Genomic DNA, 20,434 nt, shown 5'->3' with positions numbered 1-20,434 from the left:
CGACGCAACCAATATAAAAGTAGGTAATCTCCGTACAAATAGATGTTACGGCGATATAGGTCAAATTATACTAGGAACTTTGACAGTCAAGATAACATGTTTTGTGAAGATGCAGGTTGCTTGCGCAGATAGGTCAAACCTCTATTACTGTGTACAACTCTTTTATTCATTGTGACTACGCCAAGCGTATCACGTGTAAAAGGTACAAAAATAATTAAAATGCATAGTTCTCAGGGAAAGGTGTGTGCTTTAATATAATTATTAGATTATTAGTCACCTTTTCCTTATTACATTCTAATACAAGTAAACCTCTACTGCACTTAGGTCTGTTTTCCTGAGAACTATACAAATTACTACCTACTGTGCATCAGGTAAACTCAGCCAAATGGAACCCTGGGTTACCATATAGAACCATGTCAAATATTCAGAGATTATTATGATTTGCAACATCGATGCAGTTCCTTGACCTGGCCTTAGAGTGGCCTAGCCCTGGGTTAGATTTGACTGACCATACAAAATAATTAATAAATCTACATTAAAACTCATAATAACAAGCTCGTTTTGACATTTTATTTATGTAAATTTGCAGATATAATTAATACAAATGGTCATGTAAATTGGGATCTATGATAAATAATAACTATAAGCTGGATCAGAGGACACCATATTATACATCCTCCCGAATATCTGCACTCCAGCCAATGTTAAATTTAGATGACTCATCAAAATATAAAAAGGCAGTCTCGGAGGTGTGGCTTTACAAATACTGTCTTATTCCCTAAAGTTTATATTATGAGATTTCTATTGTGATAGTGATAAAACACAAACTTACTATTACGTGAACATACTACCTGACAGGCTACAGCAGGGGTTCCCAACCTTTTTTGCGTTATGCTCCTTTTAGTGAAGAGCTCAGTTTCCATAAGCTAAGGCATCTTACACTCAATTTGCTTTACACTAAACTCTTAGGGGGACACAACTCACAGGTTGGGAACTCCTGGGCTACAGTATGCATGCATGACTTCACATTACACTCCTCAATTTCTAGGTGGATTTAGGTGCTGAACTATGTCAACTAATAAATTCCTAAGATTTATGTGACAAAACCTATATTGTCTACATGTCATACATCACAATTTTTCCTAAAGCTATCTGTACAGTTTGGGTAATTCAAGATATTACATTAAATAATGCCAATGAGTTTGTTCAGACATGTCACCACTAATAAGTAGCCTGTATTATATACATAGCCACTTGTGGGAGACTTGTGTCTCAGCATTATCTCAATAGATGGATACAATTTTGTTTTACAAATTAAGGATTGCTAATTAAACAATGAAGTTACAAATTAAATTATTCACAAACAAATCTATAAATAAACTTTGATTTTAAAACACTGAATACTTGTAAGTCAACACTACTGATTTAATGAATGCTCTGGGATTCACTCAAGTAACAGAGAGCAAGCAAAATGAGTGTATACAATGAAGTTATACAACAAAATACCAAAGAAACAAAAAGTATGCACTCTGGCATATTATGATCTGGGCTATGTATACACTTTCTTGGCCCTCCTCTTTGCTGGTTTATCAGTCTGCGACATGTCTTCCGTGTTTGGAGTGGAATTGACAGATGAATCTTTCTTTTCCTTCTTTTCTTTCTGCTCTGAATTTGCTATTTTTAGCCAGGGGTGTTGAAGGCACTCATATGCAGTGGCGCGCCGATTAGGATCAAAATCTAACATGGGCTTTAAAAAGTCAGCAAACTCCTCTGCATCTGTGTGACTCCATTCATATTTCTCTGTGAGTACAGACACTAGGCCCCATGGCTTCAGTCCTGTTATATTCCTCAGCTCTCCTTTCTTATTGAAGAAAACTTTAGAATACTTTCCGGAAGCAGCAATACGCTTAGGAATGTCTCCTAGCAACTCAATGATGTGTGCCAGATGGTCTTCATCTCTGCTGTAGCCATCGCCTGAATGAGGCTCAAATAAATAGTCCCCTGTTGCCAGTTCAAAGGCCATACAGGCAGTGCTCCAAATATCGGCAGATGTTCCATACCCCGGCACTAAGCAGTACTTCAAGAGAGCGATATTGCCGGGTTTGAATATCTTCTGTGAAATGTCGGTGAACCCAGCATGCATTTCCAAGATCAGCAATCTTGACTTCTAGATCACATACATCAAAGGCTGGGTCAGGTTGTTTTTCCAAAGACTTACCCTTAGTGGACTCTGAATTAAATGAAGGAGGGGTATCAGTCATGTCTCCTTCTGACATTGGGGTGCCAACATCATCACCACAACCATGTGGCTTACTCCTCACCTGCACTGCATCAGCATCAGTATCAAATGCCTCATCGTCTACTTTTTCATAGTCATTGCAGCCGTTCAGGTTAGCTTCGTTTAAGTTAGAGTCAGTTTCAGAGCGAGTAGTCTCAATAACACTGGCTTCCTCGGGTGTCTGGGGTGAATCATCATTATCCTGAGACATTGGCGCTGATTCACTGACTTCGACCTTTTTCTGCTCTTCCATCTCTTCTATTTGTTCCATTTGTTTTTTGAGCAGCATGGACTGGCGCTTAGCTTTCTTTTTTAATTTCTTCTTTTTATTCCTACTCATCTTACCCGTCACTACTTGTTCTTGGAATTCCTTTGGTGCAGTGCTTATCAGTGAGTGGGGCAATCTCAAGCCCAAGGAATGTAGCTCAGTAGCTTCAGCTGCTAGCTTACGAATGTATGTCTCATCCACACACACTAACACATTTTCAGGTTTTATATCTGTATGAATTATCTTGCACTTCGTATGGAGGTAATCCAAACCTTCTAGCACTTGGCGTATAATTGTCTTCACATTATCTCGAGGAATGCCTCTATAATTGGACTTCAGGATAAGCTTCAGTAAGTGGTGGCCTAGGACCTCAACACCATACACACATGGGTGCCGTTGACTCCAGTGATCTTGAAGTCGTTGAGCAGCTGTACGGTCTTGTTCCGCTTAGGGTCCGAGGGATCGCTATCGCGAACGGATTTTAATATTTTAATTTCGTCTAGGGCAGTTTCTGTAAAGTGGGGCGCAGATTTCACAACTTTTAACGCTACAAACCGTTTGTCGATAAGATCCCAACAGAGCCATACCGTCGAGAAGTGGCCCCATCCTAATTTTCTTGTAACGTGGTAGCGGTTAAGAAACAAGTCGCCGATTTTGACAGGATGGTATCCACCCTTGCAGTAGTCGGCGCTGTCCTCCTGCTCTTCGTCGTCGCTGTCGTACTGCTCGTCCTCGTCCTCCTCAATCGTCTCGTTGGAAGAGCTGTGCGTGGGCTCCAGTCGATTCTGATTCTGGTTGCGCAGCCCGTTTCCTTGTCCTCCACCACCGTGTTCTTCCTCGCGATTTTTCTTTTTTCCTAATTTATGCCGCTTCTTTTTCGCCTGAATGGCGAGTACCCTTCTATTTACATCTGATTTAGAACTCATTTAGTAAATTAAAACACTTTCGATAACGCCCGATAAATATAAAATTTATCTTTTCATCTCAATCTTTTTGTTTGAGTATGGCGGCCGGTCGTAGAACAAAATGCGCTCGAACACGAAACCCATTCAATGTTGCTACATAATTTCGTGATAAGTTCAATAAGCACTCGTCTATTTCCGTAGGGCGTTTCTTTACTAAATGCGTGGCATCTGATTGGTTAATTGTAAAAAGCGAACCAATGCTACTGGCGTGCGCAATTTAAAGTAGGTATGTTCGAGGAAATCAAACGGGCTTATTTTTTGTAGTAAGAATGTAAACTACTTTTAAGCTGAATTTTAAATTTAAATTAATACATTAAAAAGGCTCATTTAATAGATTGTAGGAAAAATGTGATACATTGATAAAGGGCGATTACATCCTTCCGGTTGCCTAAGACTTTTTGCTGAGAGGGTCTGAGAAAGGTATATGATTATAATTTGGTAATGTTATGTCAACTTCAATTTACCATGTTTAAGAAAATAAATCATTATCTTATGTTATTATATCGTCAGTTACTAAATTCAGTAAGATCTATCAAAAGGTGTATCAAGCCTTTTATTAATGTATGGTTACAATAGTACATTGTGCAACGAGGGGGATACGTGAAATATTGTACGAGAGTCTATACATTCACGATAGCCGCAGGCTGCGACTGGACTGAATTAAAAACTCGAGTAACAATATTCTTACCACTAGAGTTACACACAATGTTTTTCATCACACTTACTAAAAAAACTGAATTTAAAGCGAAATAAGTTAGGCATCGAAGGCACAAACCTATCCATCGTTCAGCCACAGTTGAAAATTGTGTAAAAATAATTCAAACGGCTATTTAATTAATCAAATTAAATATTTTTTAAACATGAACAAAAATAATAAATTATAAATGTTAATATTTTAAAAGTGAAACTCATTTTAGGTAAAAATTCGTACGAATTAGAAATAAAAACTATAACTCCCTAGGGAGCTATAGATCTCGGATATAGGGAGTCAGTAGGCTATAAATAATAGTTCCAAATCTCTTCAGAGTAGCGCTAGAGTAGCTAAGAACCTAGGCGTTATCGACGGAGTGAAGTGCGCTGTCTATGATTTGATTTTTTTTTAAGTAATCTAGGTATTGTAGCGCAACCTATTTAAGGTTTTTTGATGACACTTTTTGGTATATGGAGATTCCATTCCTTACCTCTACCCTCCATAATGCAGTTACTCTATTGTTTCATATTGTTTATGAAAGGTGCTTGTGGTGCACTCTGGCGGGAGAACATTGCAGTAATGCTCCCTATTACATCCACACTTCCCGATATCGGGCCCGAAATCAATCCCGATTTCGGGCCTGATAATGGTTTCTGTTTCACGGAATATGAGTAACAATATTTGAAATGTAAAAAAATACTTGGTCTCTAATTGCCAAAAATGTTCAGTATTTCATATTTTTGCATATGAACCATTTTTTTTACATTTCAAATATTGTAAACTGTAAACGATGTGCTGATATTTGGTGAAACAAAAAAGATTATCAGTCTTTAGGGCTCGAAATCGGGAAGTGTGGATGTAATTGGCGCTGCGAAAATCGAAGTTCGTCAATGGGGGCATTTTTCTCTGTCACTAATTACGTCAGAGAAAGTTATAGAGAAAGTAAAGAGAAAGATCCCCGCTATTTGCGAATTTCGGTTTTCGCGGTAGGCCCCCTGATATCAGGCCTGATAAAGTTGATAAAGTGTGGATATAATTGGCAACTTTATTTCTTTTCTTGTTGCTTAATATATGAATGTCTTAGATATAGGTAACATATATGTAAAAGTCTCATGTAAACATTGCGTGTTACACTGTAAGTTTATATTGAAATAAATAAATGAAATGAAAAAAAAAGACATGATACTGATGATGCTTGCGGAGAACACAAACAGAAACATATTTATAAAAATTAGACATATATTTATAAAACAAAGATACTTAAAATTACTTTTTACTGATTACAGGCTGGTTTGACCCTTTGGTTTTTTTTTGGTTTTTGGCTGAAGGTGCTACTAAAGTATTTTCTTTGGAATATATGTAATTCACAGGTATCAAAATTAGACCACCTAACGTAATGAAAACCCCAGCTACACAGAATGCAACAGTGAATCCAAAGCGTTCTGTCAAAACACCTGCTAATGGTGTGCTGATTAAGCTTCCTATTCCTTGAAATAGCAATATCATGCCTGTGGCATTTGTTAGCTTCTCCAGTCCATAAAGTTTGACAAGCATCAAAGCTCGGAGACTAACCACACAAGCTACGCAAAAGCCGTATAAACCACAATAAACATACTGAAAGATCATATTAAATGAAACATTTGAAAGCATGGTACTCACGCCAGCAACACACAACGCAGTCGCTGTTAATTTTATTGGACAAATTTTAGTAGCTATAAAACCAAAACTGAGTCTGCCCAGACCATTACATCCCCCCAGTGCGCTGACAAAGAAACTACAATGCTTTGGATCAATACCAGCATGTAAGTTTCTGACTTGTATATATGAGTAAGGTACTAAAAAACCTAAGTAAATAAGGAATCCACTAGCACAAAATAATTTAAAGGTTCTTAATTTTAGTAATTTGGGGTCCATCATTGTTGCAAGAACTCTCCGTACCGCTGTAGTGAATACGCCGCGACGCTCTTGTAAATCATGTGCAGCCGCCGCACGGGACACTGCTAGCTGATACTCGAGCCCCGTTTCTTCTTCAGCAACAACTGCGGCCTTACTTTTTTGGTACTCAGGCAAACGTTCTATTTTTCCGTCATAAAATGCGTCATCCCGATACATAGGCCTTGACTCGGGTACATGTTGCTCCCAATGACAGAGCCGGCCCCAACAACTAATTTTTTTATGTTCTTCTTCTGGGACAGTAATTTGCAGTTTCTGTTGTTTAGCGTCCCCCGCCATGCTAGTTTTAGACATAATAGATTTTACTTGTTGTAAATGGCGTTTACTGATACCACCTTTTGGTGTAATTGCAGTAATTGTTAGTTTGGAGACATGTGGAGGTCCAGCAGAAGGCCCAGGCTGAGTTGACAGAGCTTGAGGTTCGTCAGTGTCTTTCACCACAGCAGCTGCTGTGGGAAAGTTGGTCGTTTCTTCACTGCAGCGAATAGACGTTCTGCTGCTGTTGGTTTAGGGCCGTCAGATTGAGGCGCTTGGGATGCAGCAGCTGCTGCCGCCACATTTGGCAAATAAGTGACTGTACGAGTTGGCTGGTCTGTAACTTCTTCAGTTTTTACTACATGCAACGCGAGTAAAGGTCGGTAAGTCATTGAAAGAAAATAAATTATTCCAAACATCCCCGAGTGAAGTAAAGTCAAAGAACGCCAACCTGCTAAATTAACTAAATTTGTGTTTATTGGATACCAAACCATAACCCCAACACTGGAGCCAAATGTAGCTATCGCTATTGCTAAAGACCGTTTTTTTTCGAAATAAAAGCCCACGACAAGTCCTGTAGACATATTAATCAGAGCAAGCCCCAAACCAAAAGTTATTCCATAGAATATAACAAGAGATCCAAAAGTGGCTAAAAAGTAAGAAATGAATAATGAAAGAGAACATATTATTGAACCAGTCATGGCACAAGCTCTAAACCCAAATCGATTTATCAAAGCAGAAACTAAGGGTCCTGCTATTAAATATAAAGCCAGAGCAATCGAGTTGATTAAAGATGTCACTGTTTCAGAAATACCGAGATCTAAGGTTATATCTGGACGCATACTGCCAAACGTCATTGATATGCCATCCATTAAAAATGTTGTAGAGAATGCAGCTGTAACGACCACCCAGCCCCAACCGCCTTCTTCTGGTACATGCACTTGTGCCTGGATCTCTGTTTCTTCTGTCCCTTCAACACTGCCACGTCTACTTACTCTGCTTGCAACAACAGTAACACTCTTACGGTTATCGTATGTCTTGGGTGAAATTGGTTTTGGGGGCATTTTGCAGGATAATAATTATACTTGATGTCATAGAATAAATAAGTATCTTGCTTTACAATTGGGTATTCCTTGTACTTTGATCATACACAATGTTTAAAGAATAGGTACATTAATTATTTAGTAAATATAAAATACACCTACATCACTGCAGACATTGTCAAAACGGCATAGGTCAACTACACGTGATTAGGTATATATTATGCTCAAAGAGCACATAATCACTACGTTATTTTCTACGTTGATTATGCTTTTTTGTCAACCACTTATTCAACATTTTATTCATGGAGTCCAAAACATGTCCACAAATTAGTCGATGGGCAGAAAGCTTGAAAAGGTCAAATATGGCGTCGTCTGAGCAAGAAGAGATTTCCTTTGCCAGAATTAATATTTGTGTCTGAGGTTAATAATTGTCTAAGTTTGGTATCATTTTCAAATAATCAAAAATGTAGACGTAGATTTCATCTAAATCTAAATCGGTTGAGCAGTTATTGATTTCCCATGCAATCCTACAGCTCCTTTTTTACTCTTAAGGGATTTTTTGGGATAAAAACTATCTTATGTTCCTTCCCTAGACTCAAACTATCTCTATTCCAAATCTTCTTCTCTATTCTATACCAAATTTCATTAAAATCGGTTTAGCGGTTATTGATTCCCCATTAAAATATCCCCCTCCCTTTTCATATCCTTAAGGGATGATTTTTGGGATTAAAACTATCCCATATTCTGCCCCGGGACTCAAACTTTCTCTATACTAATTTTAAACTAAATTGGTTCATCGATTTTAGCGTGAAGAAGAATTTATAAAGTGTCTTTTCATATTTTTTATGTTTTTACTTCGGAATGGTGTCATATGATACCATAAATGAATTCGACACTCCCAATTGATACGAAAACGGCATAGCAGTTTAAATGATATACATATCAAAATAAAGTTGAGAGTACTAAAAGCCCTACACAGTCGAGTCTTAAATCCAATTTAAACCACAATGGAAATCGAAATTTCGTTATCTGCCTCTCTATCGCTCTTAAATCCCCTCCAGACTACGCGCGTGAATTGTGGCGCGACTTCGCGGAGCGAACATACGGCGACGTTGACCTAGACTCCACACTCGCACAACTTCACGGCGATTTCGCAGCTTGGTTCGCGGCAAGATGGCGCCGAAGCGTCAGCTGATCGGATTTAGTTTGCGACAAGGCACTGATTCAAACTGGGAACTGTCAAATTGATTTTTGGTTGATCAAGTTCGCACCCAATATAACCAAGTAGCCGCCATAGAAGTTTCAGATTACCGACTCGTGAGCGAATCGCAGCGCGAAGCGATCGCGAGTGTGGAGTCTTGCAAGTTCGCGCTTCGCGTCTCCTGACTCGGGCCAAATACCGACAAAAAACGGGGAATAAGGCGCGAAGGCGTGAACAATCTACGAAATCGACGCGAGGGCCCTCCACACTCGCGTTCGCGACTTCGCGCCTCGATTCGCGCACGAGTGTGGAGAGCCCTATACGTATTCGAGCAATAGAGGCTGATACAGAAACTTGGATTTTAGATTTTTGCAGTAAGGTAAAGCTTGGCAAGCTTGCTGCTAAGAGGGACAAGGATGTAGATTTTTCCATCTCACTCTATTTATTGCTACATTTCTGTCGCATTTATTTACTTACTAGATCGAGGAAGGTGTAAAAAGTTAAGCCTTCATAGCAGCGATTGATAATTTTATAGGCGTTATTACATCTACTCCTACATTACTCTTTATCTACTATACCCTTTTACCAGGACATTTTCTGCTGAGAGCATAAAGGTCTATGGCTAAGAGGGACAGAAAAAACAATATATTTTTTCCTGCCCTCCTTAAGCACCCTCCAGACTGCGTGCACGTGCGCATGTATCGCGCGTACGGGGCGCGTGTCACGACTTCGCGGCGAGAACATATCGCGACGGACGTTGACGGACTCACTCGCACAACATCAAAGCGATTTCGCAGTTTGGTTCGCGCCAAGATGGCGGAAAAGCATCAGCTGATCAAGTTTAGCTGTTACACCTTGCGCACCTCCTCACCCGTGCGTGAATCGCGGCTCGTCTTCGCGGGGCGAACATGTCGTGAGGTCGTGACGTTTACGTATGACTCCAGTCTACACTCGCACAACTTCACGGAGGGGGCTGAAGACTTGGCGATTGCGTGGTTTTACTTCTGATTTCAATTTTGCTAGCAAATTCCCTCCGCTATGTCATTAGCAATTTTATACTAAAATTATACTGCTATTGCATGCAGCAGGGTAACGATATACAATTGAAAATAAACGAAAATTAGACATATTTTTGTAATTTTTTTCTATCGAGCTAACTTTAACCCTTTACGGTTTTTCAGAGTCTGCCCTTGCAAATAGTCTAGTTTCGAAGTGTTTTTGTTTTATCACATATTGCCTTCGATTAAAACGTGTAAAATTAAAAATTCAATATAAAAACGGGAATATTGCGTAAGTCCCCTTTTAAGATGAAAGGGGACGGCCGCTAATGGAAAATATTTTTACATAATTTGATGTGTATTCACCATAGCCATGCCCCTAGATTTGACTTTTTTTTCACTTTATGGATTATTGTAAAATTTAGGAGCGAAAAACTTATAATGAATAAAAATTCCAAAAAAAACTAACGTAGGGGCATACTTAGCTGTGGTCGGTATACAACAAATTGTGTCAAAATATTTTCAATAACGTTAATATCCAAAGAGGAAAACTACGTTTGTATGACAATTGACAATGCGATTTCAATGCGAAAGTCCAAAATATATATATGTAAGATAAGTAAAACATTATGCATATATTTATGTAATTATTAGGTACTTAAAAAAGACACTTAAAATTACTTTTTACTATTTACCCTTCCTATTTGTTTGACCCTTCAGATGAATATGGGGAGACCGTAACTTTTTCTTTCAAAAAAATTAAATACATTCGTGCAAACATTAGACCACCTAACACAAGAGACGCCCCGGATACAATGAAAGCAACTGTGTATCCAAAGCGCTCGCTCAAAATACCTGCCAACGGTGTGCTAATTAAACTCCCTATTCCTTGAAATAATAATAACATTCCTGTCGCATTTGTTAACTTCTCTAGTCCGTAAAGCTTGACAAGCATCAAAGCTCTGCAGCTAATTACACAAGCTACACTAAAGCCGAATAAACTGCAATAGACATACTGAAAATACATATTAAATGAAACATGCGACAGCATGGTGATCACACCGCCAATACATAATCCAGCTACAGATAATTTTATGGGGCAAAATTTGATAGCTAAAAAACCAAAACCTAGTCTGCCTAGACCATTAAATCCTCCCATTGCACTTACAAATAAGCTACAATGCCTTGGGTCAATACCAGCCTGTAAGTTTCTGACTTGTATATATGCAAAAGGTACTAAGAAACCTAAGTAAATTAGGAAACCAGCAGCACAAAAGTATCTAAAGGTACTTAATTTTAATAATTTGGGGTCCATCATTGTTGCAAGAACTCTCCGTACCGCTGTAGCGAATACGCCGCGACGATCTTGTAAATCTTGTGCAGTGGCCGCACGGGACACTGCTAGCTGATACTCAAGCCCAGTTTTTTCTTCAGAAACAACTGCGCCCTTACTACTTTGGTATTCAGGCAAACGTTCTACTTTTCCGTCATAAAATGCGTCATCCCGGTACATGGGTCGTGACTCGGGTAAATGTCCCTCCCAATTACAGAGTCGTCCCCAACAACTTACCTTTTTGGGTTTTTGTTCTGGGACATTAACTTTCAATTTCTGTTTTTTGAAGTCCGTCATGCTAGTTTTAGATATTATAGATTCAACTTTTTGTAATTGATGGTTACTGATACCACTTGTTGGTGTCATTGCAGTAATCGTCAGTTTAGAGGCACGTGGCGATTCAGCTGAAGGCCCTGGCTGGCTTGATAGAATTTGAGGTTCTTCATTATCTTTCACCACATCGGCTGCTGTGGGAAACTGATCGTTCGTCATTGCAGCGAATAGACGTTCTGATCCTGATGGTTTAGCGGTATCGGGTTGGCCTGATTGAGATGAAGTAGCTGCCACATTCGGCAAATACGTCACTGTACGAGTTGGTTCTTCTGTAACTTCGGTTTTATCTACATGTAACGAGAGTAAAGGACGAAAAGTCATAGCAAGAAAATAAATGATGCCAAACATTCCCGAATGGAACAACGTCACCGAGCGCCAACCGGCTAATTTCACTAAATTTGAGTTTATTGGATACCAAGCCATGATACCAACACTAGTACCAAGTGTAGCTGTTCCTATAGCTATAGAACGTCTTTTTTCGAAATAAAAACCCACTACAAGTCCCGTAGACATATTAATTAGAGCAAATCCGATACCACATAAAACTCCATAAAACAAAATAAGACCACCAACATTGGCTAAGAAATAAGAAATAAATAATGAAAGAGAACACGTTACAGAGCCTGCCATGCAACAAGCTCTAAACCCAAATCGATTTATTAAACCAGAAACTAAGGGCCCTGCTATTAAATATAAAGCCAGAGCAATCGAGTTGATTAAAGCTGTCATTGTTTCAGAAACATTGAGGTCTAAGGTCATGTCTGGACGTATACTTCCAAATGTTAATGCTATGCCATCCATGATAAATGTTACGCAAAATGCAGCTGCAACGACCACCCAACCCCAGCACCCTTCTTCGGGTACATGAACTTGTGCTTGGATCTCAGTTTCTTCTGTTCCTCCAAAACTGACACGTCTATTTGTTCTACTTGTAATGACCGTAACACTCTTTCGCTTATCGTATGTCGTAGATAAAGTTGGTTTCGGAGGCATATTTCAGGTTGATTATTATTATTTAATGTCATAAAACAAATAACTTGCTTTGATTGAGTTCCTTTGTGTTCTTTGAACATAAATGATGTGCAAATAATAAAATTATTATTTCGTAAATATCAGATATTATACGTCATTGAAAACACTGTTATCAAAAGCGTCAAATTCCTCTTCGAATAAAAACTTTTAGGATTTTCATAAAAATAAGGGTTTATTACATCTATCGTTTCAATGGGAACAGTAAGTAAGTAAGTAAATATTCTTTATTGCACCAACAATTATACATACATACATGTAAAACTACAAATGAATTTTAAAGGAAAATAGAACCAGGTAACAACAGGCGGTCTTATCGCAGCGATCTCTTCCAGACAACCTTTAGGTAACAGTGTTAATATACACGTCACAATGTCACTTTCAATAGAACAGTTTCTGTTTCTACTATTCTAAAAAAGTATAGTAATTGCATAGAGTTAACATTGATAGTCCAAGGTACATTGTGCAACGAGGGGGATAAGTGAAATTTATTCTTCTTTATTCATGACGACCGGTTTGGCCTAGTGGGTAGTGACCCTGCCTACGAAGCTGATGGTCCCGGGTTCAAATCCTGGTAAGGGCATTTATTCGTGTGATGAGCATGGATATTTGTTCCTGAGTCATGGGTGTTTTCTATGTATTTAAGTATTTATAAATATTTATATATTATATATATCGTTGTCTAAGTACCCTCAACACAAGCCTTATTGAGCTTACTGTGGGACTTAGTCAATTAGAGTCTATTATTCAAGTAGGCATATTACAATAAGCTTATGAACCTTAAATAAAGACGGCTCTAAAAAAAAAACACCAGCTCTAAGTCACCCTACATCGTTGACCCGAGAAGATTCCCATTATGGACTGGCAAGAAACTCTAGCGAAGAAAAAACGTAATTTTAAGCGAAATAATTCTTAAATACGGTGACATTTCAAACATTCGTCAATAATTGACAGGTTAGGCATCAAAGGCACAGACCTATCCGGCATCCAGCAACGATTAAAAATTCTGTAAAAATATTTTAAACGGCTATTAAATTAATCAAATTGAATATTTTTTTACATAAACAGTAAAAATAAATTATAAATTTACTACCTACTTTAAAACTAAAATTCATTTATACCTACTTAGTTCATATGACTTAGTGACACAATTGTAAAAAAAAAGCTATAACTCCCTCGGAAACAATACATGCCTTTGTCCTTCAGTATAGAATACCTGCATGAAATAAGATATTTTTCAAGCAAATATGATGAAATATATTTAATCCCTAGATAATAAGATTTTATAGAAGAAGAAGATAAGAAGACTTCGATAGTATTGTGTAGAAGTACCCAAGTGCAGTTACCTCATGAAATAGGTAGGTATTGTCAGTGGGGCGACACTCCTCCTTTCGGTCCGGTGCACGACCACAGATAAGATAATGACTTGAATTTTTGTACCCTAAATGGCGAAAAGGGATAGCGCCATACATAAGAAAGGGACAGCATAATCCATCCCTGAATCGCTGTCAAACTTCGGTTTTGTAGGAAGTGACATTTCTGTACGGTAGTACTATTATTTATTCTGTGGTATTGTAACAAAATAGTTATTTACAGTACATATGGTGCTAATTTACCGCACTAATGCGAAAATTAGCATATTACGTTACTGTATCAAACATTTAAAGGGTTACATGGTAAAACGTTAAATGTTTAATAAAATATATTTTAAATGTTTAATAAAATATAATTAGGTAAGATAAAATTACTTTTTTGTTTGCTTATGCATCGGACATGTAAGCTTATTTTGCAAGAAATTTTGGGAGTAGTGCCTTTTTGATAGGCGTACGATAATTTTTTAATCGGTACGATAATTTTGACATTCAAATACGATAATTCTCTTCCGCTCACCTGGCAACACTGGCCGCTCGCTCGTTGATTCTACCTTTAGGGCCCTCCACACTCGTGCGCGAATCGAGGCCCGAAGCCGCGAACGCGAGTGTGGAGGGCCCTCGCATCGATTTCGCAGATTGTTCACGCCTTCGCGCCTTATTCTCCGTTTTTGTCGGTATTTGGCCCGCGTCACAGGAGACGCGAAGTGCGAACTTGCAAGACTCCACACTCGCGACACGATCGCTTCTCGCCGCAATTCGCTCACGAGTCGGTTAAACTGAACTGTCATAACCTTCTATGGTGGCTACTTGGTTATATTGGGTGCGAACTTGATCTACCAAATATCAATTTGACAGTTCCCAGTTTGAATCAGTGCCTTGCCGCAAACTAAACCCGATCAGCTGACGCTTCGGCGCCATCTTGCCGCGAACCAAACTGCGAAATCGCCGTGAAGTTGTGCGAGTGTGGAGTCTAGGTCAACGTCGCGGTATGTTCGCTCCGCGAAGTCGCGCCGCGATTCACGCGCATAGTCTGGAGGGGGCTATAAATATACTCAATATACAGCCACCTATTACACCACCTATTATACTTTAGATAGCTTGATTCGTATTAAATTGCACATTAAAGAAATGTATTGTGTTTTTTTTTTTGTGTTAATATCAACCCATGAACTCACTAAAAGAAGTACTAAAAGTAAAGTAGAATTTTAGTAACGGACATACCCAAATCTGCCGGCTGTGTATGCATGCTGTAACTGTAATGCGACATGCTAAAGATCCACTCACTTGCTTTTGGTAACTGTAGTCAAAGAGCATATAATCACTACTGTAGTTACCAGAGGGCCTACCGCGAACCACGTTCGACGTGTTGCCTCTCTGTCGCACTCGTAAATTCGTACGTAAGCGTGACAGGGGCCCTCAGCTGTCACCCTTATTTTATTATAATAATAGAAGTCACTGAAAAATATGAAGCATGTGAGTGGAGATGGACGAAAAAAATTGAGGCGATGGAATAAAAGTTAAACTTAAAAAGCGGCCAAGTGCGAGTCGGACTCGCCCATGAAGGCTTCCGTACCATTTATGACGTATTAAAAAAAACTACTTACTAGTTCTCGTTCAAACCAATTTTCCATGAAAGTTTGCATCGTAATGTATATCATATAAATTTTTTAGTTTTGTCATTCTGTTATTTTAGAAGTTACTGGGGGAGGGACACACATTTTACCACTTTGGAAGTGTCTCTCGCGCAAACTATTCGGTTTAGAAAAAAAATATATTAGAAACCTCAATATCATTTTTGAAGACCTATCCATAGATACCCCACACGTATGGGTTTGATGAAAAACATTTTTTTTTTAAATTTTACGACGTATTAAAAAAAACTACTTACTAGATCTCATTCAAACCAATTTTTGGTGGAAGTTAGTATGGTAATGGACATCATATATTTTTTTAGTTTTTTCATTATCTTATTTTAGAAGTTACAGCGGGGTGGGGGGGGGGGGGGGGGGGGGGGGGGGGGGGGGGGGGGGGGGGTGGGGGGGGGGGCACATTTAACCACGTCTTCTCTTTTTGTCTCTCGCGCAAACTATTCAGTTCAGAAAAAAATGATATTAAAAACCTCAATATCATTTTTGAAGACCTATCCATAGATACCACACACGTATGGGTTTGATGAAAAAAAAATTGAGTTTCTGTTCTAAGTATGGGCAACCTCCAAAATTTATTGATTTTTTTTCTATTTTTGTGTGAAAATCTTAATGCGGTTCATAGAATACATCTACTTACCAAGTTTGAACAGTATATTATAGTTTCCGAAAAAAGTGGCTGTGACATAAACGGACAGACGGACGAACATGACAAATCCATAAGGGTTCCGTTTTTTGCCATTTGGCTACGGAACCCTAAAAACCCTGGATTGGAAGACGCTAAGTAAAATACCTATTGATGAATATAATAAGAAGAATTTAGTTTCTGGCCGCGACGTCGTCGTCTGCTTTCTGGCCTGGGGGCTTACCGCGAAAACCGAAATTCGCAAATTGCGGGGATCTTTCTCTTTTACTCTTACTAAGAGTGACAGAGAAAAATGCCCGCAATTGACGAACTTCGATTTTCCCGGTAGGAGCCCTGTCCCTTATATCTATCTCCTTGTTAAATTTCATCTAAAGTGGTTCAACGGTTTAAGCGTGAAGAGGTAACGGACAAACAGACCGAGTTAATTTCGCATTTATAATATTATCGACGGAAGATATCTGCTAATGACATTCCTAGATTAATTACATTTTGGATCGCGATAATGAGGAAACCTAAGACTAATAAAGTAATAAACATGCACTTACCTACTTAAGGTGAATGATTTAATTAACTAACGACAGTGTCCAGCGTATATAAAAGGGTTTTGTTTCATATTTAATAGTTCAAACGAAAGTTCGGACGGTTGGACAAACTTGTCAGTCTTGTCTTGATATTGGATAGAAAAACTGGCATCTAAATTCAATGGATAGCAAATAATAAAAATACATCGTGCATTGTCTTTGATCAAGCTTGTCAGTTTGAAGTTGACTGTTCGTTACGGATTTGGAGGGAAAAAGTGCTCTCAGTTATAATTATTTTATATTATATTACCTCTAAATTAATGCCTGGTGTCTGATAAGTGTTCTTCTTTAATATATGATGTCTCAAACTACGCTTACCGCGTTCTACAACAGCAGAAAAAGACCTGCAGCGGAAGACATCGCATCATCAAAACGCAAGATCCCACATATAGAACGCGTCCTGGAAAGTGAATTAAAATCTAAACCAAGAAATATTTTACAAAAAAAATGTGAAACTACTGTCAAAGATGGAATAAGCCCTTCAGAAAGTATCACCCAGACACAGAAACATGACTCTCTAGCTACCAAGCTTTTGTCTCCAGTTCTTGAGCTTGGACAGACAAGTGCTGGTGAAGCATTTGCCAGTAAAGTTAATGCTTCTAATATTACTAAAACCACTCAACCCTCCAAATCAGAATTAGTGACTTCGGCTCGTAAGGAGCTCAGTTTAGGGGATATCAGAAAAAAATTGGCCAGCAGTTCCAGGTTGGCAGAATTGAAAGCATCTGCTGAAAGGCTAAGCAAGGGCATCCAGCAGCTAAAGGATGGCAGCGAAAAGCAAGGCAAACTCAAAGAATTCAAATCCATTGATGTGGAAGTACCATCAAGGTAAATATCATACAAGTGTCTTTGTTGTAAGCAATGCCTAGAATTTGCACTATTTACATTTTTATAACATGTAATATTCATTAATTACTTTAAGTATAGCTAATAGGTTAGCTGGAAGAAATCCCTCATAGGGATAAGTTCAGATGTCTGCTGTAACCTATCCTTGTTTCTTACAATCAAATGTCAGTACTTACTTAAATGTGTGGTATGTCATGTACTATTTTTTTTTCTTTTAGTCCAAGCAAAAGAGCAAACAAGATTCAAAATGAGTTGATGTCTCCAAAGAAAGAAGTGCTACCTGGTGCTGTACAACAAAGGCCTTTCATATCACCTCGGAAGGTGGTAGTCAGTCCCGTGAAGAGCCCAAGCAAGGTAGTTATTTTTTATATGTAGGTTGTAAGTATTTACTACTTGCTTAAAGAATGTTTTTAATAATGTTTTTACATTTATCATGTATGATATGTATAGGTTTTTCAAGTTTATCACTGTTGATTAAATACACTGGCATCCATTTTAGTATGATGAATATAATGTAATTAAACTAATATTTTGATAAGGATACAATAGAAATTGTCCTTAGAACAGGGGTTCCTAAACTATGTGCTGTAGATAGTACAGAGGGCTGCTGCAAGGCAATCATCCTCAAGATGTCACCTATCTATTTCAAATTATGCCAAGATTAGATTTTAAACTTGCAAGTATGGCGTGGACTGAATTTGATATTTGTCAAAAATTAGGTTCCAACAATGCTTCATACCCCATTGGATCTACAGTAATTTTATTGTTACTATTGTTACTTATGTATCATCTTCCTCGCATTGTTACTTATGTATGATATATTATTTTATATTTATTAGTCTCATTAAGGTGAAGGAAAACATTGTAAACCTTGCTAATAAGGCCTACTTTTCCCTCTTGGTTAGTAGGTCAGATGGCAGTTAGTAAAAACTAGTGCCTGCACCAAATTTAGGGAATAGGACCAATGTTTCTGTAAATATATTTATGCCATGACGGTGGCAAACTAGTGTGTAGTTCATCTGATGCTAAGCAGCTACCTATGGGTGCTTGTAATATGGCCACCAGGGTTCTTTAGGATGCAACAAGCACTAAGATCTTGTAATATGTTAGCAATATGTAGTCATTTGCAAATGTTTCAGGTTCCAGCATACATCAGACATGCTGCTCTTGCCAGCAGCTCCGCCAGCCTGCCACTCCCGCACCACTACCGGTTCCTTGCTGAGCTGTTCCGAGGTATGGAGACTGTTGTGTCCCTCCTTTATAACAGAAACGAAAAAATAACTTTCGCTAAATTAAAGCCGTCTGTACAAGACATGCTCAAACGTAACTTTACTGAGAAACATCTCGCTCAAATTAAGCACTTAGTACCTGACTTCTACAACTTTGAGGTGCAAAAGATCAAAAATTTTACCACTTCATCACAGAAAGAGGCTTTTGAATTGATCATATCCCCTAATTTTCCCAATGATATTAAGATAATGAACCCAAGTGTCCTTCTAGAAAGACGTAGATACTTCTTTGATACCTTGCTCCAAGTAGTGAAGAAACATCATGCTCAATACTTATTGAACCTTGATCCCCCTATGGTGATCCCTGACAACAAGCTCACTCGCTGGCATCCTGAATTTGAAATTGAGAAGGTACCAGAAATTGAAAGTGCCAAGCTTCCTGAAATGCCTAATGCTGAAAAGTTCTCAACTGCTCAGGATGTTCTGTCTAAAGCTAGAGAATTATTCAAATGTAACACAAAGATGGAAAGAGCTTTAGAAAAACTGGCTCAAGCTAAAGCCAGGGGTCTTACTGATCAGGAAAAGGCTGCCACTGGCATCAAGGACCAACCCACACAGAATGCGAGCACTCAGGCCAGCCAGCCATCAACTAGTGGAGTTACCATACTGAATCCTGCATTAAGGAATCTACCTGCATCATTGCTTGAAAAAGTTAAAGCTAAGCAAGCGGCAAAAGCTTTGGAAGCCATGACCAGGTCATCAGAGCATGAGCAGAACTATCTCATCTACAGTCGCCTGCCGGACTTAGCTAGAACCTTGAGAAACATATTTGTCACAGAGAGAAAGAATGTGTTAGCTCTTAACATAATACTTTCTAAATTGGACAGCAGTTTCAAAAGCAAGGTGTCCAGTAATGATTTGCAAAGAGACATAAAAGTACTCACTGAGCAGGTTCCAGATTGGATTAAGTTACATGACATCAGAAACACAACGTATTTAAAGTTGGACAGAAATGCTGAGCTAAAGAACATCACCTCCAAACTGGAAGCGTTGGCAGATAAGTATAAAAGTGATTAGTTATAAATATTTATTTGACATAGGAATAGATCCTTGAGACTGTTAAGTAAGCGAATGTATTGTTAAGTATGACATTCTACTTTATTTTTAAGAGATCATCTATTCAACTTTTAGCAAAATTTATAGTATTCAATAGTTCAAGTTCTTAAAAACTATATTAATATACGTTTTATATCCTATCCTACATCATAACTTGGTATGTTATAATTTAATTTGACATTTTGGTTTCACACAAATAGAAATACTTACTTGACATCGTAAACTTAGATTTGGTACATAACAGTAAAATAATTTTTGACATAATAAATCATTGGACATAGCTTTATCTTTATTTTTGTTTTGTTTATAATGATTTTATCAAACGCCTACTTATCATGAAATAGAAATTGAGGTGTCACATAAATACACTGTCACCTAAAACTAGTAAATAACAAAAATATATATTTGATACTATTTTTGACATAGGTTAAACATTGGACATATTTTCTGTATTATTGTGTATTTTATGATGTATGTATTACTTTCGATCCTGAAAGAAGTTGCAATGTAGTTTTCAATCGTAGCCCTAAGTTTTTTAGTGATTACTCTTACTTTTTTCTTACTGTGTGGTATGTTGTTTTACAATTAATAAAAACATAATGATCTTATTCCTTATATTTTATTTCATACATAACCCGTAACATTGTGCA

The 20,434-nt window shown here is 38.1% G+C and overlaps 4 protein-coding genes across 4 annotated transcripts; 1 reads left to right on the top strand and 3 right to left on the bottom strand.

The window, feature by feature from the left end:
* Positions 1 to 548: 548 nt before the first annotated feature.
* Positions 549 to 3,601, bottom strand: LOC133523459 (SRSF protein kinase 2). The gene is given in 3 exon segments (XM_061859047.1): positions 549 to 2,062; positions 2,064 to 2,920; positions 2,923 to 3,601. Coding segments are annotated over 3 exon segments (1,920 nt in total). The 5' UTR covers positions 3,473 to 3,601; the 3' UTR covers positions 549 to 1,549.
* A 1,235-nt stretch (positions 3,602 to 4,836) lies between these two features.
* On the bottom strand, positions 4,837 to 7,474 carry LOC133523457 (monocarboxylate transporter 6-like). The gene is given in 2 exon segments (XM_061859045.1): positions 4,837 to 6,626; positions 6,629 to 7,474. Coding segments are annotated over 2 exon segments (2,004 nt in total). The 3' UTR covers positions 4,837 to 5,468.
* A 2,868-nt stretch (positions 7,475 to 10,342) lies between these two features.
* Positions 10,343 to 12,515, bottom strand: LOC133523458 (uncharacterized). The gene has a single exon (XM_061859046.1). The coding sequence runs from the start codon at positions 12,309 to 12,311 to the stop codon at positions 10,353 to 10,355; it is 1,959 nt and encodes a 652-aa protein (XP_061715030.1). The 5' UTR covers positions 12,312 to 12,515; the 3' UTR covers positions 10,343 to 10,352.
* A 3,790-nt stretch (positions 12,516 to 16,305) lies between these two features.
* LOC133523452 (DNA replication factor Cdt1) lies at positions 16,306 to 20,392 on the top strand. Its single transcript, XM_061859038.1, has 3 exons — positions 16,306 to 17,421; positions 17,658 to 17,793; positions 18,579 to 20,392. The coding sequence occupies exons 1-3, from the start codon at positions 16,889 to 16,891 to the stop codon at positions 19,743 to 19,745; spliced, it is 1,836 nt and encodes a 611-aa protein (XP_061715022.1). The 5' UTR covers positions 16,306 to 16,888; the 3' UTR covers positions 19,746 to 20,392.
* Positions 20,393 to 20,434: the final 42 nt, after the last annotated feature.

The sequence above is a fragment of the Cydia pomonella genome, chromosome 12, assembly GCF_033807575.1.
Source record: "Cydia pomonella isolate Wapato2018A chromosome 12, ilCydPomo1, whole genome shotgun sequence".
Classification (NCBI taxonomy): domain Eukaryota; kingdom Metazoa; phylum Arthropoda; class Insecta; order Lepidoptera; family Tortricidae; genus Cydia; species Cydia pomonella.
This window is presented reverse-complemented; position numbering and strand designations above follow the sequence as displayed.

Coding starts and splice junctions, on each gene's coding strand:
- LOC133523458 (XM_061859046.1), bottom strand. CDS start 12,311: ATGCCTCCGAAACCAACTTTATCTACGACATACGATAAGCGAAAGAGT.
- LOC133523452 (XM_061859038.1), top strand. CDS start 16,889: ATGATGTCTCAAACTACGCTTACCGCGTTCTACAACAGCAGAAAAAGA. Junction 17,422..17,657: donor GATGTGGAAGTACCATCAAG/GTAAATATCATA, acceptor TTTTTCTTTTAG/TCCAAGCAAAAGAGCAAACA. Junction 17,794..18,578: donor CCGTGAAGAGCCCAAGCAAG/GTAGTTATTTTT, acceptor CAAATGTTTCAG/GTTCCAGCATACATCAGACA.